This window comes from Oratosquilla oratoria, chromosome 44 (assembly GCF_046742065.1).
Source record: "Oratosquilla oratoria isolate Oo_2021 chromosome 44, ASM4674206v1, whole genome shotgun sequence".
In the NCBI taxonomy this organism is placed as follows: Eukaryota; Metazoa; Arthropoda; class Malacostraca; order Stomatopoda; family Squillidae; genus Oratosquilla; species Oratosquilla oratoria.
In genome coordinates, this window is record NC_134820.1 from 8,668,070 (window position 1) to 8,695,082 (window position 27,013).

A 27,013-nucleotide genomic window follows, 5' to 3' on the forward strand; every position below is an offset into this window, starting at 1 on the left:
TAATAGACGTGTTCAAGTGGATAAAGGCTTTAACAAGGGTGATGCAAACAAGGTCATCATATCAAAACAACAGGGCAGGACTCGCAGTAATGGTTATAAACTAGACAAAATTAGATTTCAGAAGGAAATAGGCAAGAATTGGTTTACTAATAGGGTGGTCGACGAATGGAATAGACTTAGTAACTATGTAGTGAGTGCTGAAACTATCAGTTGTTTTAAGAAACGGTTGACAACTTTATGGATGGGGATGACAGGTGGAGATGGATACAGAGCTGCCTAGTGTAGGCCTCATGGTCTCTTGCAGTCTCCTTCATTCTTATGTTCTTATGAGAACCATGCAGATTCGCAAATCAATGTAAATGCACTTTGGTGTGGCTCAGCTTTTGGCTCGTGCTGTACAGAGAACCACAAGAAGGTCAAGAATTAGGAAGACATAATGTAGCAGCACGTTTGTAAAATGAGACTTATTAACTCACTGTCGGAGAACGAGATAAGACAGAAGATCCGTATATTTCGACCGCTATCTGTGGTCTCCTTCATTGATCTAATGAAGAGGACCACAGATAGTGATCAAAATATACGGATCTCCGGTCTTTCTTATCTCATTCTTCGACAGTGGGTTAATGAGTCTTGAGGACAAGAATGATGAAGATTTGCAATACCCTCAATCCCTTCCACAAATTGGCAAACTTATGCGGTTTAATCCAGTCCAGCTTATGAGACAGCAATGACGATATGGTTTAACGTCACAAACTTGCCCCCTATCAGGAGGCTAGGAAGGGCCCTGTAGTGGACTTTGTAGCGTGGAATCTAATGAATCATGCCTTTGCTTCAACTCACCCTACACCTTCCCAAATTCTTTCACTAAATTCCTCAATCCCTCCTCTGATCCTGCTACAAGTGCAGAAAATGAGATGACAGAGAGAAATCCTTTTGGGCTATGTCAAATTATTAGTCACACATAATATATATATATATATATATATATATATATATATATATATATATATATATATATATATAAATCGTATACTGATGAAACGTAACTAACCTCAAGGGAAGAACCTGTGGTGTAGAAAAAGGTACGACTCACCTGACCTCCAATCCAGTTTCTTGTACGGTACGGTACACTTCGGAAGACTGCCTTTTGTTACGCTGGCTCCTGAGACTGGGGTCACTTGCGGCAGGTGCCCCGTGCCAGCCAATGAGCGGTTCCTTGGTAAAACCCTGAGGTCTCTGAGGATGAGTCAAGTGTCTGCCTGGTCCCTTCTTCCCTTTGAAGTTGTACCTGTCTTTGGTTGTCATTGGTGAGGCCTTCTGGCACGGGGATGTGGATCGCACTCGAGAGGAGCAGGTTTCTGATGGTGGGGAGACACCAGGTGGATGGGACGGTTGGACGACAAGACCCTGGGATGGTTCTTGTGCACACTGCTGGGCCAACACTCCGCTTGGCTGAGACGGCAACGAGCACAGTCGGGACCGAGGTTCACAGGAATGGACTGAAGACAACGGTGCGAGCTGCTGAGTCGGTGACACATGAGGCTGAGGCAGTGAAACAAGTGGCAGTGGTGGGGACACGTACGGTTGGTGTGACGAGAGAGGAGCTTGAAATCGGGGCGACACACAACTTTGGAATGCTGATGCATACCCTTGGGACGAAGGCACGTGTAGCAGAGGTGGCGGGGGGCACAGGTGCGAGGGTGATCCGACGGGGTTGGGTAGAGGGGGGCAAGGCTGACCTGTCGTAATATACCCCTGGTGTGTCGGCATGCACGGCTGTGGAGAGGACCCAGAGGGACGAGGGTGTACTGTGGAGGGCTGGGATGAAGCCTGTGGCTGTACTCCATCCTCCTCCTCCTGGAGCAACACGATATCCGGAGAAGAAACAGTACTCCCATCCCTCAGTTGGCTCTTCGTATGCCACACAACTCTCTGTAACAGAACAATCGTCTACTGCAGCCATCTGTCCGCTACGATCCGGGAGATTCGTGTCCAAAGGTGGCGGCTCCTCATGTTGCGGTTCCTCTCCTTCCAACAGGTCCTCTTCTGACTGGGTAGGTTCCTCCCAGCCTGAGTACAAGTCCATCACCAAGGACTCTGGTGAAGGAGGACCGCCGCTCTGCCCGTCCCCGTGGTCGTCCGATGGAGGTTGGAAGGTCAAGGTGTCCACCTGAGGGAGATTTTAGATATTGCCATTAGGTCTCTATATACCAGGGGTGGCCAAACCGTGGCTCTTTGACCTTTAATATGCTGCTCATGGAAATATGATGGCTGATTTTTTTTTTATCACATACATATACCAAGGCTTTTTCCCCCTTCCAAGGGAGGTAGCCAAAAAGGGAAAGGCATAAAAACACTCCCACCCATTTCATCCCCAAATACACTCCACACCCCTCCCACCCTTCCTCTCATCTGAGCACCTCCTGGATGACGGGTCATCCCTGCACCCCGCCCACCGCCCTGGGTCAGAAGCAGTGTCGCAAGACACAGTACATCCACAGCAAGGCCGCTTCATTTAATCGGCGACCCCCCCTCTCCGTCCCCCTTTGCATATAAGGAGAGGACGGGGAGAAATCCCTTCGGGCTGCGTCAAAATTTACTCACACATACTACCCCACCCCCCACCCCCCGCCCATTCCTCCTCATGCAATCACAACATCATCCATATACAACCATTCTCCACTCACCTCTGTCTTCCGTCCTCTCCCTTCCTTCCTCAACAGACATTCCCCTCTTCCCCAAAGCCCCCTTCACCCCATCCATCCACCTCATCCTAGGACGTCCCCTCATGTTCACTCCCTCCACATCTGCCTTCCATACCTCTTTTACTAGTCTTTCTTCACTCATTCTTTCCATGTGTCCAAACCATCCTAATATTCTTTCATCAACCCTCTCTCCCAAATCCTTTTTTACCCCTGTTCTCCTCCTCACCTCCTCATTTCTCACTCTATCTAGCCTAGTAACCCCCGCCATACTTCTCAGACACCTCATCTCAAACACATTCAAACTCCTTCTCTCTTCTTCTCTTATGTTCCACGTTTCTGCCCCATACAGTGCTGTTGGCACAATCACTCCTTCATACAGTCTCCTCTTCGCATCCATTCCCAAATGTCTATTTCTCATTACACTCTTTAAACCACCAAGGCATTTACTCGCTTCTCTCAATCTACATTCTACCTCCACCTTCACTCCACCTTTTCCTGCTACACTTGCACCCAAGTATCTAAAACTATCCACTTCCTCCAGTCGCTCTCCCTTAATGTTCACTTCCAGTCTACTGCCACTTTCACCCCTTGTACATCTCATCACCTTACTTTTACCCACATTTATCTTTAGCTTTCTTCTATCACATACTCTCCCAAACTCTGCCACCAGCTTCCTCAATCCCTCCTCTGACCCTGCCACAAGCGCAGTGTCGTCCGCAAACAACAGCTGGCTCACCTCCCACTTTTCTCCATTTTCTTTAACCATCTCCAATCCCTGACTCACTACCCTAGCATTCACCTCTCGCACCACCCCATCCATGTATAAGTTGAACAGCCAGGGCGACATAACGCTCCTTGACGAAGTCCCACCTTTACTTCAAACCACTCACTCTCTCCATTTCCAATCCTAACACATGCTCTACTACTCACATAAAAACTCTTGACAGCTCCCAAAAGCTTTCCTCCTATCCCATAAATCTGCATAACCTCCCACAGTGCCTTTCTGTCTACCCTATCATAAGCCTTTTCCAGATCCATAAAAGCCAAAAAAACATCCTTCCCCTTTCCTATAGCTTTCTCACATATCTGTCTTACCACAAAGATCTGATCTACACAACCTCTACCAGTCCTAAAACCACACTGTTCCTCACCAATTACTCCTTCTGTTCCTCTCCTAATCCTCTCAATTAAGATTCTCCCATAAGCCTTCCCTACTACACTCAACAGGCTAATCCCTCTGAAATTACTACATTCACACTTGTCCCCTTTTCCCTTGTAAAGAGGAACTATACAGGCACTACTCCAGTCCTCCGGTACTCTACCCTCTCTCCAGCAAACATTAAATAATCTTGCCAACCAGTCCACCATCACTGAACCTCCCTTTTTCAGACATTCTGCATGACATCCATCCAGACCAGGTGCCTTACCTGCTTTCATCATCTTTACAACTGCCTTCACCTCATCCTTCCTTATTTCTCCTCCATTCTCCTCACTCATCACTCTCATTTTCTTCGTATTTCCCACTGCAGCTATCTTTCCTTCCCTATCCTCCTTCACATTCAGCAACTCCCTAAAATATTCTGCCCATCTTCCCCTCACTGCCATCTCTTCCATTATCAACTCTCCATCTGTACCTTTTACCTTTTCTTCCCTACTTGATTCGCCTCCTCTTCCTCTCTTAATTTCTTTCCAGTTAACTTCTTTCACAGTTAACGTAAAAGGTACATACAACATATACTAAAGGCTTTTTCCCCCTCACAAGGGAGGTAGCCAAAATACAAAGGGATAGAAACCACTCCCGCCTATTCCATCCCCATATACTCCACTCCCATCCACCCCATCTCCCTCCCTCCCTCTTATCTTGGCTCCTCCTGGATGACGAGTCATCCCTCACATCTCTTGTGTACTGTAAGGTCTTCATTTACCACCAAGGGCCACTTGTCACATTCTGTTGACTCCAAACAGTTCTTGGAGTTCTCCACCCCAGCCCCAATCCCACAGAACCCGAAATGGAGAGGAACCTGTACATTCAAACTCCAAGCTGTTCTTGGAGCCTCCAAACCGTTCTTGGAGTCTCTGCCCCAGCCCCCATCCCACAGAACCTGAAATGGAAAGGAACCTGGACATGCAAACTCCAAACCGTTCTTGGAGTCTCTGCCCCAGCCCCAATAACACCCCCACACAACCTGAAATGAGGACGAACCTCCGCATGCACAATAGGCAGTCCTGCTCCTCAAAGTGCTGTCAATAAATACCTGGAGAGAGAGAGACAGAAAGAGAAGGTAATTTTTCCTTTCTTAGCTCAGGAAAGCTCTTTTGAAAAATTTTGAAGTGAAAGGGGGGAAGGAGGGAGGGAGGGGGAGAGGAGGGGAGGGAGGGGGAGAGAGGAGGGGAGGGAGGGGGAGAGGAGGGGAGGGAGGGGGAGAGAGAGGGAGGGGCAAGAGGGGGAGAGAGAGGAAGGGGGAGAGTGAGGGGATGGGGAGAGGGAGGGGCAGGAGGGGGAGAGAGAGGAAGGGGGAGAGTGAGGGGATGGGGAGAGGGTGGGGGAGGGGGAGAGGATGGGGAGGGGGAGAGGAAGGGGGTGGGGGAGAGGAAGGGAGTAGGGGAAGAGGGAGGGGTGGGGGAGAGGGATGGGGAGGGGGTGGGGGAGGGAGAGAGGAGATAAAGGGGGGAGAGAGGAGGGAGAAGGGGGGAGAGAAGAGGGAGAAGGGAGAGAGGAGAGATAATGGGAGAGATGGGGGAAAGAGGAAAGGGGGAGAGAAGATAGGAGGGGGAGAGGGGGGAAAAAGAGGGGAGAGAGGAGAGGGGGGAGAGAGGAGAGGGGGAGAAGAGAGGAGAGGGGGAGAAGAGAGGAGAGGGGGGGAAGAGAGGAGAGAGAGGGAAGGGGGAGAGTAAAGAGAGGGGGAGAGAGAGAAGGGAAAGAGGAAAGAGAAGGGAGAGAGGGGGAGATAGGGGGTGAGGAGAGAGAAGGGAGAGAGGAGAGAGAAGGGAGAGAGGAGAGAGAGGGGGAGACAGGAGAGAGGAGAGAGAGAAGAGAAGAGAGAGGGGGGAGATAGGGGGTGAGGAGAGGAGAGGGGGAGAGAGGAGAGGACAGGGGGAGAGAGGAGAGGAGAGGGGGAGAGAGGAGAGAGGGGGAGGGGAGAGGAGGGAGAGTGGGGGACGGGAGAGGGGGAGGGGAGAGGAGGGAGAGGGGGAGGGGAGAGGAGGGGAAGAGGAGAGGGAGGGAGAGACGGGGAGGGGAAAGGAGGGAGAGAGGGGGAGGGGAAAGGAGGGAGAGAGGGGGAGGGGAGAGGAGGGAGAGAGGGGGAGGGGAGAGGAGGGAGAGAGGGGGAGGGGAGAGGAGGGAAAGAGGGGGAGGGGAGAGAGGGGGAAAGGAGAGGAGGGAGAGAGGGAAGAGGGGGAGGGAGAGAGGGAAGAGGGGGAGGGGAGAGGAGGGAGAGAAGAGGAGGAGGGAGAGAAGGGGAGGGGAGAGAGAAGGGGGAGAATGGAGACGAGGGAGAAGGGAGAGAGGAGAGGGGGAGAGCAGAGGGAGAGGGGGAGGGGGAGAGAGGAGAGTAGGGGGAGAGGGGAGAGTAGAGGGAGAGGTCGGAGAGGAGAGACAGGGAGAGAGGGAGAGAGGAGAAAGGAGAGAGAAAAGAGGGGGAGAGAAAAGAGGGGGAGAGAAAAGAGGGGAGAGAGAAAAGAGGGGGAGAAAGAAGAGAGGGGGAGAGAGAAGAGAGGGGGAGAGAGAGATGAGAGGGGGAGAGAAGAGAGGGGGAGAGAGGAGAGAGGGAGAGAAGAGGGGGGGAGAGAGGAGAGAGGGGGGAGAGGGGAGAGCTAGAGGAGAGGGGAGAGGAGAGAGGGAGAGAGGGAGAGGAAAGGGGGGGCGAGGAGAGGCGGGGGAGAGGAGAGGGGGAGAGAGCGGGGGGGGGGAGAGGGGGAGGGGGGAGAAGAGAGGGGTGGGGGGAGAGGGAGAGGGAGAGGGGAGGGGGAGGGGGGAGAGGGGGAGAGGAGAGGGAGGGGGGAGGGTAGAGAGAGAGAGGGGGGGAGAGGGGGAGAGGGAGAGGGGGGGGGGGGAGAGGGAGAGGGGGGGGGGGAGGAGGGGAGGGGGGGGGGGAGGGGGGGAGAGGGGGGGGGAGAGGGGAGAGAGAGGAGGGGGGGGGGGAGAGGGAGGAGAGGGGGGGGGAGGAGAGAGATGGGGGGGGAGGGGATGGGGAGAGGGGAGAGAGGGAGAGATGGGGAGAGAGGAGACGGGGGGAGAGGGGGGAGGGGAAGAGGGGAGAGAGGAGGAGAGGGGGAGGAGTGGGGAGGGGGAGAGAGGGAGAGGAGAGAGGGGGGAGAGAAGGAAGGGGAGAGGAGACAGTAGTGAGGAGAAAGGAGAGAAGGGGGAGAATGGAGAGAGGGGGGGAAGGGAGGGGAGAATGGAGAGAGGGGGAGAGGAGGGGAGGGGAGGAAAGAGATGGGGAGAGGAGAGAGGGGGAGAAAGGGGAGAGGAGGGGGAGAGGGGGTAGAGGACAGGGGAGGAAGAGAGGGGGAGAGGGGAGAGAAGGGGAAAAGAGGGGGGATTGAGAGAGGTAGGGAGGAGAGAGGAGAGAGGGGGAGAGGTCGGAGAGAGGAGAGGGGAGGAGAGGAGAGAGGGAGAACGAGGAGAAAGGAGAGAGGGAGGAGGAGGAGAGAAGAGGGAAAGGGGGAGAGGAGGGAGAGAGGAGGGGGGGAGAGGAGGGAGGGAGGAGAAAGGAGAGGAAGAGATTGGGACAGAGGAGAGGAAGAGATGGAGAGAGAGAGAGAGAGGAGAGGGAGAGAGGAGAAGAGAGATGGGGAGAGAGAGAGGGGGAGAGAGAGAGGGGGAGAGAGTCGGGGGGGAGAGAGGAGGGGGTGGAGCGAGGAGGGGGGAGTGGGGAGAGAGGAGAGAGGGGGAGAGAGAAGAGGGAGAGGGGGAGAGGAGAGGGGGAGAGAGAAGAGGGAGAGAGGAGAGGGGGAGAGGGAGAGGGGGAGAGAGGAGTGGGAGAGAGGAGAGAGAGGCGAGAGGGGGAGAGAGAAGCGAGAGGGGGAGAGAGGGGAGAGGGGGAGAGAGGAGAGGGGGAGAGAGGAGAGGGGAGAGGGGAGAGAGGGGAAAGGAGAGGGGGAGAGGGGAGGGGGGGAGAGAGGAGGGGGGAGACAGGAGAGAGGGGAGAGAAGAGAGAGGGAGAGAGGGAGAGGGGGAAGAGAAAGGGGAGAGAGGAGGGGGGAAGAGAGAGAGGGGGAAGAGAAAGGGAGAGAGAGAGGGGGGGAGAGAGGGGGGGAGAGGGGGAGAAAGGAGAGAGAGGGGGAGGAGAGGAGGGAGGGGAGAGAGGGGGAGAGAAGAGAGGGGGGAAGAGAAAGGATAGAAAAGAGGGGGAAGAGAAAGGAGAGAGAAGAGGGGGAAGAGAAAGGAGGGGGAAGAGAAAGGAGAGAGAAGAGGGGGGAGAGAGGAGGGGGAGAGGGGGAGAGAGGAGAGACAAGAGGGGGAGAGAAGAGGAGAGATGGGGAGAGAGGAGAGAGGGGGAAAGAAGAGAGGGGGAGAGAAGAGAGGGGGAGAGGAGATAGTGAGAATAAAGGAGAGAAGGGGAGAAAAGAGATAGGGGGAGAATGGAGAGAGGGAGAGAAAGGAGAGGGGTGAGAGAGGAGAGGGGTGAGAGAGGAGAGGGGGAGAGAATAGAGGGGGAGAGAGGAGAGAGGGGGAGAGAGCACAGATGAGGGGGGAAAGAGGTGGGAGAGAGGAGATGAGGGGGGAAAGAGGTGGGAGAGAGGAGAGAGGGGGAGAGAAGAGAGAGAGGAGAGAGGAGGGGGGAAAGAGGTGGGAGAGAGGAGAGATGAGGGGGGAAAGAGAGGTGGGAGAGAGGAGAGAGAAGAAAGCGGGGAGAGGAGAGAGTAGTGGGGAGAAAGGAGAGAAGGGGGAGAATGGAGAGAGGGGGAGAAAAGAGAGAGGGGGGAGAATGGAGAGAGGGGGAGAATGGAGAGAGAAGAGGAGGGAGAGGAGAGGGAGGAGAGGAGGGAGAGGAGAGGGGGAGAAAAGAGGGGGGAGAGAGGAGAGGGAGGAGAGGGGAAGAAAAGAGGGGGGAGAGAGGAGAGGGGGAGAGAGGAGGAGAAAGGAGAGGGAGGAGAAAGGAGAGGGAGGAGAAAGGAGAGAGGGGGGAGAAAGGAGAAGAAGGGGGAGAAAGGAGAGAGAAGAGGGGGGAGGAGAGGGGGAGAGAAGAGGGAGAGGAGAGAGGGGGAGAGGAGAGAGGGGGAGAGAGGAGAGAGGGGGAGAGATGGGGAGAGATGGGAAGAGAGGAGAGAGGGGGGAGAGAGGAGGGGGAAAGAGGAGGGGGAGAAGGGAGAGAGGAGAGGGAGAGGGGGAGAGGACAGGGGGAGGAAAGAGAGGGGGAGAGGGGAGAGGGGGAGAATGGAGAGAGGGGGAGCAAGGAGAGAGGGGAGAGGGGGAGGCAAGGAGAGAGGGGAGAGAGGAGAGGGGGAGAGAAGCGGGAGAGGGAAGGAAAGAGATGGCGAGAGAGGAGAGAGGGGGAGATGTGAGGGGGAAAGAGGAAAGGGTGAGAGAGGGGGAGAGGAGAGAGGGGGAGAGGAGAGGAGAGGGGGAGAGGAGAGAGAGGGGGAGAGAAGAGAGAGGGGGAGAGAAGAGAGAGGGGGGAGAGAAGAGAGAGGGGGAGAGAAGAGAAAGGAGAGAGGGGGAAGAAAGGAGAGAGGGGAGAAAGGAGAGAGGGGGAGAGAGGAGGGAGAGGGGGAGAGAGGAGGGAGAGGAGAGAGGGGGAGAGAGAAGAGGGGGAGAGAGGAGAGAGAAGATGGGGAGAGGGGGGGAGAGGAGAGAGAAGAGGGAGAGGGAGAAGAGAGATGGGGAGAGAGGAGAGAGGAGAGGGGGAGAGAGGAGAGGGAGAGTGGAGAGAGGGGAGAGAAGAGAGGGGGAGAGGAGAGTGTAGTGAGGAAAAAGGAGAAGGGGGAGAATGGAGAGAGGGGGGAGAAAGGAGATGGGGGAGAATGGAGAGAGGGGGAGAAGGGAGAGTGGGGTAGAAGGTAGAGAGGAGAGATAGGAGAGGAGAGATAGGAGAGGAGGGAGAGGAGAGGAAGAGAAGAGGGGGAGGGGAGGAAAGAGAGATGGGGAGAGAGGAGAGTAGGGGAGAGAAGAGAGAGGAGAGTAGGGGAGAGAAGAGAGAGGAGAGAGGGGGAGAGATGAGGGGGAAAGAGATGTGGGAGAGAGGAGAGAGGAGGGGGAGGGGAAAGAGTAGTGAGGAGAAAGGAGAGAAGGGGGAGAATGGAGAGAGGGGGAGAAAGGAGAGGGGGAGAAGAGAGAGGAGAGGAAGGAGAGGAGAGGAAGGAGAGGAGAGGAAGGAGAGGAGAGGGGGAGAGAAGAGGGAGAGGGGGAGAAAAGAGGGGGAGAGAGGAGAGAGGGGAGAGAAGAGAGAGGGGGAGAGAGGAGAAAGGGGAGGGGGGAGAAAGGAGAGAGGGGGAGAAAGGAGGGGGGAGAGGAGAGAGGGGGGAGAAAGGAGAGGGGAGAGAAGAGACATGGGGGAAGAGAAAGGAGAGAGAAGAGAGGGGGGAGAGAGGAGAGAGAAGAGGGGGGAGGAGAGGGGAGAGAAGAGGGACAGGGGGAGAGAAGAGGGAGAGGGGGAGAGAAGAGGGAGAGGGGGAGAGGAGAGAGATGGGGAGAGAGGAGAGAGGGGGAGAGGAGAGAGATGGGGAGAGAGGAGAGAGGGGGAGAGGAGAGAGATGGGGAGAGAGGAGAGGGGGAGAGTGGAGTGAGGGGGATAGAGTAGAGAGGGGAGAGGGGGAGCAAGGGGGGAGAGGAGAGAGAGGAGGGGGAGAGGAGAGAGGGGGAGAAAGGAGGGGAGAAAGGAGAGAGGGGAGAGAGGAGAGAGGGGGAGAGAGGAGAGGGGGAGAGAGGAGAGGGGGGAGAAAGGGGATAAGGGAGGGGGAGAGGAGAGGGGGGAGAAAGGGGATAAGGGAGGGGGGGAGAGGAGAGGGGGGAGAAAGGGGATAAGGGAGGGGGGGAGAGGAGAGGGGGGAGAAAGGGGATAAGGGAGGGGGGGAGAGGAGAGGGGGGAGAAAGGGGATAAGGGAGGGGGGGAGAGGACAGGGGGAGGAAAGAGAGGGGGGAGAGGGGAGAGAGGAGAGGGGGGGAGAGAGGAGAGAAGAGCGAGGGGGGAGGAAGGAGAGAAGGGGGAGAAGGGAGAGAGGGGGAGAGACAGAGAGGGGAGAGTGGGGGGAGATGGGGGAGAGAGGAGAGAGGGGAGAAGGGGGAGTGCGGGGGGAGAAGGGGGGAGTGCAGGGGGAGAGGGGAGAGTGGGGGGAGAGGGAGGGAGGAGAGATGGGGAGAAAGCAGAGAGAGGAGAGAGGGGGAGAGGGAGAGAGGAGAGAGAAAGGGGGGAGAGAGGATGCCGGCAGCGTAAGTGTCTTGATTATACATTTTCTTTTTTGTAGTTGTACACGAGTTACCCCCAGATTCTGTGAGCTGGTTTGATCACGTTTCCTGTGTTTATTATTACTCGGAGTTAAAGAGAACAAGTAATATGGCAGCAGTGGCTTTATATTTTAGAATGCGTGTAGTGTGATGCATCGTACATATGACAGCCAATGCTCCATGTGAGAATTTGACTCGTACTGATGTGGTTAATACCTATCTGGGGACGACTGCTGAGGGCACTGCGCTCAAGAAGACTTTGTATTTGAATGCGGCAGAAAGGAAGATCAGGGGGGTGAGGGAGTATGTGCGAGAAATAAATCTGACGCAGCCCAAAGGAATTTCTCTCCCATCTTCTCCCTTTCTGCATGGGGGAACAGAGAGGGGGGGGGTCACTGAATTAATGAAGCAGCCTTGCTGTGGATTTGCCGTCTTGCAACACTGCTTGTGACCCGGGGCAGTGGGTGATGCAGGGATGACCCATTGTCATCCAGGAGGTGCCAAGATAAGAGGGAGGGTAGAGGGTGGAGGCGAGTGGAGTGTATCAGGGATGGAATGGGTGGGAGTGGTTTCCATGCCTTTTTCTTTTTGGCTACCTCTCGTGTGAGGCCTGTGGTAGATGTATGTAATGTATGTATGTATAGAAAGGAAGATCCATAATACGGGGGGGGATTCAGAGGAAGGAAATGGCTAACCTCTTCAATAGGAGTCAAATCCTCTCTCGCGCAGCATCGGATGCCTAATGCACGATGCATCATACTACTAGTGTCATAAAACATGAAGTCACTGCTGGTATTAATCACTCTCTTTCACCGAGTATTAACAAATGCAGAAAACACGATCAAACCAGTTCACAGAATGTGGGGTTCACTCAGCTACGACTACAAAATGAATATAATCAAGACGCCGACATCCTCGTATATCCACTCACGCCTCATGACGCCTACGTGGGCGTCATCACATCGAAGAGGTTAAGAAGTACGGGGTGCAGTGCAGGTTACGAGGATAGATACGAGAAGAAATGTGGAAGTGAGAGCAGGGGGTCAGTACATCCGATAAACTGATAAAGGTACCTAACGCAATATAGCAATACATACATACATATACCAAGGCTTTTTCCCCCTTACTAGGGAGGTAGCCAAAAAGGAAAAGGCATAAAATCATTCCCACCCATTTCATCCCTGAAAACACTCCACACAATATAGCAATAGGAAATTAGATTTTAATTTTGTAAATCATAATACATCAATGTAATATATGGTCATTCTTGGCGGAAATTAATAATAGAAAAGGCTGCTAAAAACTATAAACAAACGTAACCACTTTGGTTAGTTGAGACACCATCTTTGTTTTGGCAGTGGAGGCTGAAGAAATTAAAGTATGATATTTTCGTCTATTCTAGCCAAACCTGCATTTAGTAATGCAATACCTGTAATTCTTGAGGTCATTAGGGTTGTCATCATCTCAGACCTCCGAATCTATCAAAACAAAGTTGGCATCTAAAGGAGTCAAAGCGACTTTGTTCATTTCTGTATAGGTTACAACGTTTTCTGATAACGATTTCTGCCGAGAAAAATATCTATTACATTGATGTATTTCAATTAACAAAATTAATTTTTTTTTCTGATGCTATACCACTTCTAAGAAAAATTGCGTATGTCCGTGTTACGAGAACTTACCTGGACAATGCCGTCTCTGTAATCTGGATTCCAGATGCAATGAAGCTCCAGCTCTTTGCCTCCTCCGAGCCTCTCCGTGAGCCATTCCCGTCCCTGCGTGGTGAGAGGAGGTCGTGGTGAAAGACAGTGACGGTGTCCAGAAGTGATGGGGATTGTTCACTTCTGGCATCGTAACTCTTATGGCCATTGACGTTACGCCCCAAGAAAACCATGCAGGAGGGCCCTCACATGGGGGTGCATATGCCATAGGACGGCACATTTAGTGGGGTGGCGGCAATTCTAGTCTGGACATGCCACCCAGAAGGCTGACAAAATAATCATAATAAATAAAAAGGTCAAAGGAACCCTCAATATTTTACCGTAATATACGAATTTTGCGTTAGACTCAACAGAATACGAAATATTTTTCCCTTTTTAACCTTTCTGCAATAGGGACATTAAATAATATTTATAAATCTGTTTAATTATTTTGCGAGCCAACAGCTATAATAGGCATTAAGGGATGGTGGAGATGGTAAGTGGTGTTGATGGGGGAAAGGAGGGGGGGCATCCCTGAGTCCTTTTGCCCGGGGGTGGGGGGCACTTGGGCACGTAATGGCTCTGAAACTACGAACTTTGTTCCAACTTGAAACAAGGCATCGAGAATCGAGAGGGGTAAATGCCACACCTCCTCCTCTGCACGGAAGTAGGGTTCTTAAAGCGTCTGACGTTAACCTCTTCAATACATATTAAGTACTCGTGCCTGACGTACAACGATGCATCACAATACTTGCACTTGAATTTGAATTGAATTGAATTTTATTTGGATACAATTATACATACAATAAGTACAATGCATATAAGACTCAATATTATACATAGTACATATAATTGTACATCCGAGGATGGCACAGAAAGTCAAAAGACTTATTTCCACTGTGGTCCTCATATAAAAACTAGGAAAAGATTGTCATAGTAAAAGCTAGGTTATAAGAAGTGTAAATTAAACATATAAACTATTTTCTTCAGAAAGAACAGAGTCAAAAAGATAACATTTAACTGATTTTTTAAAACTACTTTTAGATACAATTGATTGAATGTTGGTTGGTAAAGAGTGATCAAGCCTGTTCACAAAATACAGGTAGTCGTCGACTTACGACCTATGCGACTTACGACTGATCGACTTTACGACCACGAGATAGTGCAATAATCTTTAACATTTAATAGATTAATAGAATTGCAATGTTATGCCTGGCAGTGCAGTACAATAACTTTGCACGCTGCGAGACGCAAGTACGATAGTTTTGGCAGGCTACCGGCAGCGTCAGCTTCCCTCTCATTCAGGAGCATGTGGTATTTCTGACTTCATTCATTACATGGATTATATCTTTAAATTTTTTTGTGCTTTAAACCCCCCATGAAGATTAAACTTTATGAAGGAGGGAAGAAAGTTAATGTGATAGCACGTGAACTTCAGTTATCACATTCTACAGTGTCGATAATTTTAGAAGACAAAGAGAGCATCCCAATTTTGCCTTGGATTTTATATTTTTATATTTTTTGCAATTAATAAAATGTAACAGTAAAACTTTTTTTATGCCTAGTCTGTTGTCGATAACAATATGTTCGGTACAGCAGTTTGTATTTTTATGTTTAGCAATATTTTCGGTACAGTACATAAACCAAAAAAAATGTTTTGAAATATTTTTTTCCTAATTTTGCCTTGCATTATGTATTTTTATGTTTTGCAATTACTAAAATGTAACAGTAAACTTTGTTTAAGCAGTCTGTTGTCGATAACAATATTTTCGGTACAGTACGTAAACGAAAAGAATGTGTTTTGAAATAAAAAAATTCCTAATTTTGCCTTGCATTTAGTATTTTTAATGTTTTGCAATTAATAAGATGTAAACTATACAGTACAATGATTTTAATTTAACCAACAAAAAAGTATTTGTAGGTCATAGATGACAGGACTTTATTCAGTATGCGTAGGCCTAGGCTACGTTTCCTAACGACAATTATAAAAAGAATAATGAATATTAAACAACGTAGCTCAAAGATGATAAGATTTTATTCAGTATGCATATGTTTCCTAAAGAAAGTCTGATGATAGAATAATAAAAATGTTAAAAAATACAGTATTAAATATCATAGGTCAAAGATGATAGGATTTTATTCAGTATGCTTAGGCCTAGGCTACGTTTCCCAAAGAAAATCAGATAAAATTATAAAAAAAGGTTTAAAAAATACTATACAACATAGTTCAAAGATGCTAAGATTATTTCAGTATGCTAAATACAATATAGAATATACATGTATACAGTAACAAAAATAATATTTAAAGGGTAATATATACTGTATATATATAAAGTCCGACTTGCGTCCAGATCGACTTACGACCTGTCTGTCGGAACCGAACTCGGTCGTAAATCGACGACTACCTGTACTGGGGTCACTAGTCGACTACATCTAAAAAATAGATATTATCAGGACAACCACAGCAGCATCTTTGTATACTCATGTCTCATGACGCCTATGCAGTCACATCGTATTCTAGGAGTTGAGAGGCAAGATGTCTTACACATGATGCCCGCATTTTCCCCGATTCTAGATGCCTCAAATGCATTCGTGATCTTTGCCAATTCTGCATTTCCCTCTTTCTATTCTAGACGCCTCAAATGCATTCATGACCTTTGCCAATTCCGCCATTACTGTCAAAAGGTTTTCCTCATTTGATCTCTTGATTATCAATCACTGTTGCAGTGTTCAACTGTGATTTTGCAGGGAAGGAAAGGAGGGGGAAAGGGAGGGAAGGAGACATGAGGGAGAGAGGGAGACAGATAGGTAGGTGTTTGATAGTAAGAGAGAGGTGAGAGGCATAGAGATAAGAGAGAGAGTGATTGTGATGATGCGATTCGGTTCAACATCACAGACTCCCCCCTATTGGGTAGGCTAAGACAGTGCCCCTTACGGTGGGCCTTGTAACATGGAATCTAATGAACTATACCCCGGGGCAGGGTTCAAATCATCATCATCTCTACCTTTGCTGCAAGTAATTTGGTTTAACGTCGCAAACTCCCCCTATTGGAAGGCTAGGACGGTGCCCCTCACAGAGGACTTTGTAGCGTAACGACACCCTAACCCACTTGGCTAGTGAGATACAAGAGAGATAACACATTATGACATCAACCCTTAGAGCAGACTTTATACAGTCAAGGAAGTCCATAGTGGGTTGCGTTACCTGCCGCAGAAGGTCTGGATCTGCCTTGCGTAGGGGGCTGACGTTCTTGAGCGCCAACTCCGTCAGGAACAGAGTGAAGTCCTTCGTGCTCCTGGGCAGGAGGGGCAAGTCGTCCTTCCTCGCGACAACCGAACGACCGTTGTCGACCAAAGTCACCAAGAACTCCTCCACTTCCCACAGCTTCTCTTCCAGTTCGCCTTCCTGCCCTTTCCCTTCCTCTCTGTCATCCTGCTGCACCTCCTCTTTACGATCCTCCATCCCAGGGGGCAACAATTCGCACTCATTCCAAGTGTCCTCGACCTGGAGTCCATAAATCTGGAAAAAAAAAAAACCCACAAAGGTTACATATCTACCTAATTGTACTTTATGGGACGAGAGCTATGCTCGTAGTGACCCACTTTCGTATCTCTCAGCATCAAGTTTATTCTTAAAATTGTGTATAGTTTGTTCCAGACATCAATCACTCTGTGTGGAAAGCTATTCTCTTTCAGGTCTCTTCTGTAACTGTCCTTCTTTAGTTTCTTTTTGTGTCCTTTTGTTTATCTTCTGTCCCACTTTAACGTCTCTATAGAGAATTTCCATCCCTTTTATAATTCTGTAAATGGTCAACAAATCACCTCTTTCTCTTCTCTGTACTAGTGTTGACAGATGTAATTTCTCCAATCTTTGTATGTCAGATTTGACAGTGTAGGTGCCATTTTTGTCGCTGCTCTTTGGATTCTTTCTGAAAATATTTGTGCTCTTTCTCCTCCGCCCAACTTATGATGTACCAAATTCCTCACCCCACTATTTGTATAAATGACATGGATGAAGGAATTAAATGCTACATAAACTTTGCAGATGATGCAAAACTACTGAAGAGAGTGAGTAACGAAGAAGACTGTAAATCTTTTCAGGGAGATCTGGACAATGTCTGGAATTGGAGTATGAAGAACAAAGTGAATTTCAACATTCAAAAATGTAGTATAATGGAATTTGGAAAAAGCAAAAATAGAATATCCGGTAAATACAAAATTGGAACAAAAAAAGTTACAAAAGTAAATTCAGAAAGAGACCTAAGAGTGATCATTTCAAATGACATGACACTAGACAAACATGTGAACAAAATAGTTGGAGAAACCTACAACTTAATAAGATCAATGAAAGTGGCTTTTGACTACATAGACGAGGAGATGGTGAAGAAAATCCTAGTTACACGACCAAAATTAGAGTATCCAGTACACACACACACACACACACACACAAAAAACTAGAAGGAATTCAAAGAGCACTAACAAATATGGCACCAACACTCAGTATGCTGACATATGAACAAAGATTGGACAAAATAAAATTAATAGCTCTGGAACAAAGAAGAGAAAGAGGAGATTTGATATCCATATATAGAATTATGAAAGGGATGGAAATCCTTGACAGGGATGATCTACTTAAATGGGACAATAGAAATACAAGGGGACACAAGAAACTTAAGAAGGACAGTTACAGAAGAGATATGAAAAAGAATAGCTTTCCACATGGTGTGTTAGATACATGGAATGAATTGAAAGAGAAAACAGCAAGTACTAAAACTATACACGACTTTAAGAAAGAACTGGATGCGGAAAGATACAACTGCGGGTCCCTACGAGCATAGCTCTTCTCCCGCAAAATACAACTAGGTAAATACACACACACAATAGAATATAAGGACAATATAAGATTGGAACTAAGGAGGTAAAGAAAGTGGGATCCGAAAAAGATTTGGGAGTAATTATCTCAAACGACTTGTCCTATGATAAACAAATAAACAAAATTGTCAGAGAATCCTATAACTTGTTAAGATCAATAAAAGTGACATTTACATATTTAGACAAAGAAATTATTGAAAAAATATTAGTCACACTGATAAGGCTAGACTAGAATATGCGGTGTAAGGTATACCTCTACTAACCACCTATTACCACCTAACAACCACTACGACACTTCTGAATCACACCCCGCCACGTCGCACCATGTTTCATCGAGCCGGCTTCAAACCCTCGAAGCACCTGAGGTTTCGACTCTCTCCTATAAAATGAGGGTTCACCGCCCCATGAGTCAGTCTCAGCTGTAAGCTGAATACACTTGCTTCTAACCTGGTGTTGGTGGACGAGAGACGATATCGGACTACTCATCATCCCTTCGGTGCTGGTAACGTAGGGCGTTGCGGAAGGAACCAAGTTCTCTGTGTACTCAAGTTCTTAATTTGTTCAAGTTCCTAGTGGTCAAGTTGAATAGTGTTAATTTAAGATAAGTCTAATTTAATGTTAAGTTTAATTGTATTTGTTGGGAATGTCAGTTGGTAATAAATATTGTTAAATGTTATTGTATGCTTTAAATTCATTCACTTCGAAATGTTATGTATGTTCCCCCCTTAGACTAACCTTGACGTACGTAACATTTGTGGGGGCCTGACCGGGATCTGACTCGTTGATCGTAATAAGTCATCGTAATCACTCTGATTCTCTCTAATAGTTTAATAATTGTATTTAACTTGAAATTGAAAAATATTTTCACCTGGAACTTGACTTCTCTCCGCAACGTCTCTATACCTTGTGTGCATTTATTGTGAATCCTGCTTGTACCTGCTTTAAATTCTCTATAAATGGCCAAATAGGGGTAGTTAGTACAGTAGGTTGTTCTATGTATTGTTCTTACCGACAGAAGTGGTGTTCTCCCACATACAGCTTGCAATTGTGACTCCTTTTCCTTGCTTACTATAACTTATGTGAATTTACTTTATGCACGATTACGTCGCTGTAACTTGACCAACCCAAATACTCTACTTTTTACTTAAACTACAGAGTATACCTATGAATAGGGCCCTTGTTTTACAGTAGTGTGGGCTGCTGTCCCCCTGTTTCCTTTTGGCTTGTTACGAGTAGAACGTACCTTGCAAGAACCTAATTCGGTCTTGCCACTTAAGTTTATGCCAGGTGATAAACTTCATGATACCTGTAAGGCCTTTAGCTTATTCTCGAGTTAACTTGCCAGGCTCTAAGCAGGTTTCACTTATATATATATATATATAGAGTACGGAATCTTTTAAATTTAAACCATGGCTAAGCAGAGTGATTTCAAAGCGACTGAGTTTGTGGGTAACCCAGAGATCCAAGAATTCAAAGAGACTAATATTTGTAAGGACAATTTAAAGTATATAGCAAGGACCTTCAATATCTCTTTCAAACCTGACTTAAGGAAAGATGAGCTACGTGCTCTAATTCTAGCTCACTTAGGGGATAAAGATGTCCTCGAAGCTTCACGTTCGTTACAGACTTCAGATCCTAATCTATTACTTGAACTAGAGAAAGTGAAGCTAATGTCTCAACAAATGCAAATAGACTATGACAGAGAAGAAAGAGAAAAGGAGAGAGAAGAAAGAGAAAAGGAAAGAGAAAAGGAGAGAGAAGAAAGAGAAAAGGAAAGGGCTCATGAACTTCAACTTAAGCAATTAGACATTCAAAACAATGCCAACTCTCCTAAAACTAAGACTGATTTGCTGAAGTATGTCAAGCTTATACCTACATTTCTTGATAGTGATCCTGAGTCTTTCTTTAGGGAATTTGAATCCACAGCTCTACACTTTGAAATTCCTAAACCTGACTGGGTTTGGCTTATTGAACCTAAGCTGTCTGATAAAGCACTTAAAGTATGTAATAATGTGGACGATAACACTAATTATGACGAGGTTAAAGTAGCAATTCTAGCTTCGTACTCAATCAGTACAGAAGGATACAGACAAGCATTTAGGTCACTTAATAAACTTCAGTATCAAACTTACCATGAATTTGCCTCTGAGAAATTAAGGGGTCTTAAGAGGTGGTTAAAGTCAGCCAGTGTTAATACTTTTGATGAACTTGTTAATGTTATAGCATTAGAGGAATTTATAAGAAAGATTCCCTACTCTATCAAAATGCACCTCATCGATAGGGGAGAAAATGACCTGATTAAGGCCGCACAGTTGGCTGATGTGTTTTCCCTGGTCCATCGTTCGCCCACCAGGGAGAGGAGAGTGCTCCAGCATAATGTAAAGTCTAATAGTGGGTTTAAGGATGGTGAGCTGGTAGATCAGAGTAATTTAAAAACAAATCTAACCTGCTCATTTTGTAAAAGACGTGGACACCGCATAAAACAATGCCCAGACCCTAAATGTAAAGTGTCACAAACTACTGCTCCCAGCAAACCTGTAGCTGCAATTCTGTCTGTGCCAACCAGTAAAACTGCCGATATCTTTCAGCCTTTCCGTTCACTTGGTGCCGTGTCTCTGGAGGATGGTGGCGAGGTGCACCCCATTCGTATCGTGAGAGATACAGCTGCTGCCCAGACGGTTATACTAAAGTCATCTGTTCCTGGTATAGACAGCAATTATACCGGCGAAAGTGTGTACCTCCATGACTTTAACAGCCAATTTCCTTTGAGACTAGCTCGGGTGCATCTCAGCTGCGGCATTGTTCAGGGACCTGTAACGGTGGCGGTGAGCGAACAACCTTCCCTTCCTATCCCAGACTGTAGTTTACTTCTTGGTAATGACATAGCTGGTGAACTTGTACAAACTCCTGCTCCTATAATTTTGAGTGACACTCCCTTAACGCATAACCCTACTGATGAGTTAGAGCGAGAACAGCCAAATTTGTTCCCTAGTTGTGCGGTAACCCGATCCCAAAAATTAAAAGACACACCTACACATTCACCCCTTCCTCCTCCAAGTGCTATTCCACAAATATTCACTGAACAGAGTTTATTAGAAGCACAACAGAATGACACTACTCTAACTCCCTTACACTCTAAAGTAGTTCCCAAGGAAGATATTCTACATCCTCCATCATTCTACTATCATGATAACATCCTCATGAGACTTTACAGACCACCGCAATTATCAGATGATGACACCTGGGCAGAATGTCACCAAATTGTATTACCCACCAGCTTGAGAACTCCTATAATGGAAGTAGCTCACCAAGGTCTCTCAGGTCATTTAGGAATAAGGAAGACATATCTTCGCCTTCTGAATGAGTTTTATTGGCCTGGCATGAAAAAAGATGTAGCTGAATTTGTTAAGAATTGCCACCCATGCCAGATTGTTGGGAAACCTAATGAAACTATACCACCATATCCATTGCAGCCTATTAAAGTACCTTTTGAGCCTTTCAGTAAATTAATTATAGACATTGTTGGACCTCTCCCAAAGACAAAGAAAGGCAACCAATACATTCTCACCACACTTTGCCCAACTACAAGATACCCTGATGCTTTTCCTCTTAAGAATATCTCTGTTAAAACTGTTGCTAATACACTCACTAACTTGTTCACGACCTTTGGAATCCCAGAAGAAATCCAATCAGACAGAGGTAGCAATTTTACCAGTGTTCTATTTGCAGAAGTTCTAAAGCTGCTCGGTATTAAACAAACTCTATCAACAGCTTACCATCCTCAGTCGCAGGGGGCCTTGGAACGTTTTCATCAGACTATGAAATCTATGATTAGGAAGTTCTGCTATGAGGAAGACAGAGATTGGGATGAGGGCCTGCAATTTCTTCTATTTGCCATAAGGGAAACACCATCAGAATCCCTAGGGGTCTCACCTTTTGAGTTGCTCTTTGGACGCAAGGTAAGAGGACCCCTCAAGGTCATCAAAGATCATTTGATCTCCTTGCCTTCTACAAAGTTAGTCACGGTAAACAATTACATTACCTCTCTTAAATCTAACTTGGATAAAGTTCGTTCTTTTGCCAAAACTAACCTAGCTCATGCCCAGTCTGTAATGAAGACTAACTTTGACTCAAAAGCCTTGGTCAGAGAGTTCAAAGAGGGGGACTTAGTCCTGGCATACATCCCTATCTCTGGTTCACCTCTTAGCGCTAAATATCATGGACCATACAAAATTTCTAAGAAACTATCAGATTCTAACTATGTAATTTCAACACCCGACCGTCGCAAGGCTACCCAACATATTCATGTGAACCTAATTAAACCATATAAGACCACTGGCCCACTACTAGACTATGAGAAACAAGTGTTAGCGGTGAATACTGTACCTAATGTTATGTCTCATACACCTAATAATGCCATGTACATTAATTTTGACAAGATTTTACCGAACATTGACTCCCATCCTACCGATAATTCGCATATACTTGGTAACCTAGTTCCCTACCTTAGTCATCTCACGAATGAACATGCCAATGATGTAACTGAAATCATTCACAAATATGACTCTCTCTTCAAAGATGTGTCCGGCATCTGCAACATTGCCACTCATGACGTGAAGCTTGTACCTGGATCTTCTCCTATTAGGCACAATCCTTATAGAATCCACCCCCAGAAGCGAGAGCAGATGAGGAGTGAGGTCAACTTCCTGCTCGACCACGGATTGGCCAGCCCGAGTCAATCCCCCTGGGCTTCGCCGTGCCTGCTGGTGCCGAAGGAGGGAGGTCAACTTCGCCTGTGTACGGACTATAGGAGAGTCAACTCTATAACTGTTCCTGACGCATATCCATTACCCCGCGTTGACGACCTAATTGACGAAGTGGGAACAGCCCAGTACATTACTAAAATAGATCTAATGAAAGGTTACTATCAGATACCTTTAACAGAAGAAGCTAAATTGATCTCTGCTTTTACAACACCATTTGGCCTCTATCATTATAATGTCATGCCCTTCGGAATGAGGAATAGTCCGGCCACCTTTCAGAGGGCAATGAACTACCTATTGCAAGACTTAAAGGGTGTGGGGGTGTATTTAGATGACATCTTGATTTTTTCTCATGACTGGCAACAACACCTCCAACAGGTAGATGCTGTGCTATCCAGATTATGCCAAGCCAACCTGACTGTCAAACTCTCCAAGACCAGCTTTGGAAAGGCTACAGTGACGTATCTTGGACATGAAGTTGGGCAAGGCATCGTTCGACCCAAGACTGCTAACATCTCTGCTGTCATGGAGTACCCTGTTCCCGCTACCCGGAAGGCGCTCATGAGGTTTATGGGTATGGCAGGGTACTATCGGAGATTCTGCCCGAACTTCGCCGAAGCTGCACTTCCTCTCACCAAGCTGACCAGCGGTTCTGTTCCATGCAAGTGGACACAAAATTGTCAAGCCGCGTTCGAACATCTTAAGGCGATGCTTACAAGGGATCCAGTTCTACGGTCACCAGACTTCACTAAACCCTTCGTTCTCCACACCGATGCTAGTGATGTCGCTATTGGAGCTGTACTTCTCCAGGAGAACACAGACACTCTTCACCCAGTGGCCTACTTCTCTGCAAAACTAGACGTCCATCAACTCAACTATTCTACTGTAGAGAAGGAGCTACTGGCTATAGTGGCTGCTATCAAGAAGTTTGAGTGCTACCTTCAACCTAGCATAAAACCTCTCAAAATATACAGCGACCACAACCCTCTGACCTTTCTACACCGTAACAAAACTTCGAACCAAAGGATGCTTCGGTGGTCTCTGTTCCTTCAACCATTTAACATAGACATCCACCATATCACCGGATCCCAAAACGTGTTGGCCGATACCCTGAGCCGTATATAAACCATCTTATTCTCACTCACCGCCTCTACATCCCGATGTGGCGGCGTCTTAATGGTGGGGGAGTGTAAGGTATACCTCTACTAACCACCTATTACCACCTAACAACCACTACGACACTTCTGAATCACACCCCGCCACGTCGCACCATGTTTCATCGAGCCGGCTTCAAACCCTCGAAGCACCTGAGGTTTCGACTCTCTCCTATAAAATGAGGGTTCACCGCCCCATGAGTCAGTCTCAGCTGTAAGCTGAATACACTTGCTTCTAACCTGGTGTTGGTGGACGAGAGACGATATCGGACTACTCATCATCCCTTCGGTGCTGGTAACGTAGGGCGTTGCGGAAGGAACCAAGTTCTCTGTGTACTCAAGTTCTTAATTTGTTCAAGTTCCTAGTGGTCAAGTTGAATAGTGTTAAGTTAATTTAAGATAAGTCTAATTTAATGTTAAGTTTAATTGTATTTGTTGGGAATGTCAGTTGGTAATAAATATTGTTAAATGTTATTGTATGCTTTAAATTCATTCACTTCGAAATGTTATGTATGTTCCCCCCTTAGACTAACCTTGACGTACGTAACAGCGGCGACATTGTGGTCACCCAGTACCAAAAAGAATATAAAGAAAATAGAAAGAATCCAGAGAGCAGCCACAAAAATGGCCCATGCATTTTCAAAATTGTCATATGAAGAGAGACTGGCTAACTTGGAGTTACTGATTCTGGAGCAAAAAAGAGGGAGAGGGCATAGAAATACTTGATAGAGAGGACTTGTTAAACTGGGACAAGAGAAACACAAGAGGACATGGAAAGTAAAAAAATATAGATATACAAGAGATCTTTAAGAAGAACAGTTTTCCACACAGAGTGGTGGATACTTGGAACAAACTGGACAAAAAAATAGTGTGTGCAAAAGCCATTCATGAATTTAAGAGCAAACTAGACACTGCGAGATACAAAGGCAGGACACCATGAGCGTAGCTCCCCCTTCCCATAAAATACAACTAGGTAAACTACAAAGTCCTCTGTGAGGGGCACCGTCCTAGCCTTCTGATAGGGGGTTGTTTGTGATGTAATACCATATCATCATTATTATTTCTAATTAATGTAGGCCTAATCATACTTTATATCAAATCTTCTAGTTTGCGGAAAACTTTTGACTGCCTTGGGGCCTTTTAAGGGTTTTTACTGCCATGCAAAACTTCTTTTGACATTCCCGGTAACAGATCATACAATTCCCAAGTAAATGCTCTTCAGGGCTCTGAAGTCGTGAACACACTTAAAACAAGTGCTCCAAAGCCGGGGATGTTACTTATTTTCTTTTCAGATAATAAGACAGTGCTGTCACTATTGACTTATCATTTGTTTCTTTACAGAACTGAAGAAAAGGTGAAAGAATCTAACTAAAAATATTTGCATTAAGGGAAGCAAAAACCTACCCAAATCCATAAATAGAAATTATTCCCATACCATATGAGCAAGTTTAACAATAACCACAAACTCAATAATAAAAAATCAAATAAACTAAGGAACAAAATACAACATACTAATATAAATGTGCCATTTACCTTATTTTAAAATTAGACAAGACTGGATAACCTTCCATGTACCACTCTCATTGATAACTGCAACCTCTACCATTTTTGTACAAAGATTTAATTTAATCGAAATAATCTTACTTTGGTAAATTGTACCGACAGTCACCAGTAGAAAGGTACTGGGCAATGCAGCCAATACAATACAGAATTACTGAATTCACAAAATACATATTTCTGCATTGCATTACTTTTACATGTCGTAAGCCAAATCAGTGTATTATTCTTATTTTTCTCCCTATATTCAGTATTTGAATCATGACTTTAAGTTTTATATGAATTGATCGACACAGCAGTCAACTGGTCCTCCATTAAATATTAAATTATATTTTCAAATTTTGTTACAAGTAGTTCCATAAATTTTCAGTTTTGTTGATAATAATTCAACTTTACGTTAGCTATTGTTGATGTCACTATTTCTTACCTCTGTAATATCCGGGGGAAGGTTTTCAATCTTAATGCTTGGGTATTTGTACCATTTTCTTTCCATTTTGAATAATTTTGTATCCGTCCACCTACCACTTTCGGCCCGTCACTCACTTTCGCCTGCATTGTTTCTTTGCGCAGCCGCATTTGCCAAAAATGCAACGTTTGATATATGAAATTAAATAGTTCATGAATAGTTTTCACTGTGAAGAAATACTTGGAAAAATAAGAGGAGTTATCTATTAGACTGAATAAGATAGAGTGACAAAAGTAAAATAATATTAATGTGTACACACACACACACACACATTTTTGAAAGAAATAGAAGAGGACACGGAAATAAAATCAAGAAAGACAACTATAGAAGAGATCTGAAAAATAATAGCTTTCCTCACAGAGTGAGAGTAATAGACATTTGCCAAGTGATTTGGAACAAGTTGGATGAGAAAGTAGTGTGTGCAAAAACAATACATGAATTTAAAAATAGTTTAGATAAAATGAGATATAAAGACGGGACACCACGAGCATAGATCCCCTTCCCGTAAAATACAACTAGGTAAATACACACACACACACACACACACACACACACACACACACACACACACACACACACACACACACACACACACACACACACACACACACACACACTCACACACACTCACTCACTCACTCACTCACTCACTCACTCACTCACTCACTCACTCACTCACTCACTCACTCACTCACTCACTCACTCTCACACACACACACACACACACACACACACACACACACACACACACACACACTAATTGTTTAGATAAAATGAGAAATGAAGACGGGACCCTACGAGCATAGCTCCCCTTCCCGTAAAATACAACTAGGTAAATACAACTAGGTAAATACACACACATTCACTCACTCACTCACTCACTCACTCACTCACTCACTCACTCACACACACACACACACACACACACACACACACACACACACACACACACACACACACACACACACACACACACACACACACACACACACACACACACTTCAGCGAATGGACGGCTTGGATGACGTTCTGAAGAAAACTGAAGTCTGTGGATCCCAACGCAAAGAGAAGTGCCTAGTGTTTTTACAGGGTGGGGGGGGGGGGAATTGCTCGTGGAGTAGTGGGAAAGTAGGGAAAGAGGAAAAGGGGAGGGATTACTGAGGGAAATGGAAGGAAATGAGGAGGGAGTAGACTTGGCCCAGACAGACAAGCGAAAGGTAAACAAAAGATTGAGTGAGGATGAAATGTCTAATAAAAATGTAAAGATTAGAAGTATAGAGAGGAGCAATACAGTAGAAAGTGACGAGAATATGTTCCAGGGATTTAAAGAGGGTGGGGGGGGACACAACCCCCCCCCCCCCGACTGATAAGACTAGAGGAGAGAGTTGATAAGGTGATCGAGGACTTGGA

At 46.7% G+C, this 27,013-nt stretch overlaps 1 protein-coding gene across 1 annotated transcript; it reads right to left on the bottom strand.

Moving 5' to 3' along the window:
* Window positions 1-1,373: 1,373 nt before the first annotated feature.
* LOC143022447 (uncharacterized) lies at window positions 1,374-25,697 on the bottom strand. Its single transcript, XM_076180679.1, has 4 exons — window positions 25,565-25,697; window positions 15,997-16,311; window positions 12,774-12,866; window positions 1,374-2,170 (listed from the first exon to the last, which is right to left on the bottom strand). Exons 1-4 carry the CDS (start codon window positions 25,628-25,630, stop codon window positions 1,487-1,489), a joined length of 1,158 nt encoding a protein of 385 aa, XP_076036794.1. The 5' UTR covers window positions 25,631-25,697; the 3' UTR covers window positions 1,374-1,486.
* Window positions 25,698-27,013: the final 1,316 nt, after the last annotated feature.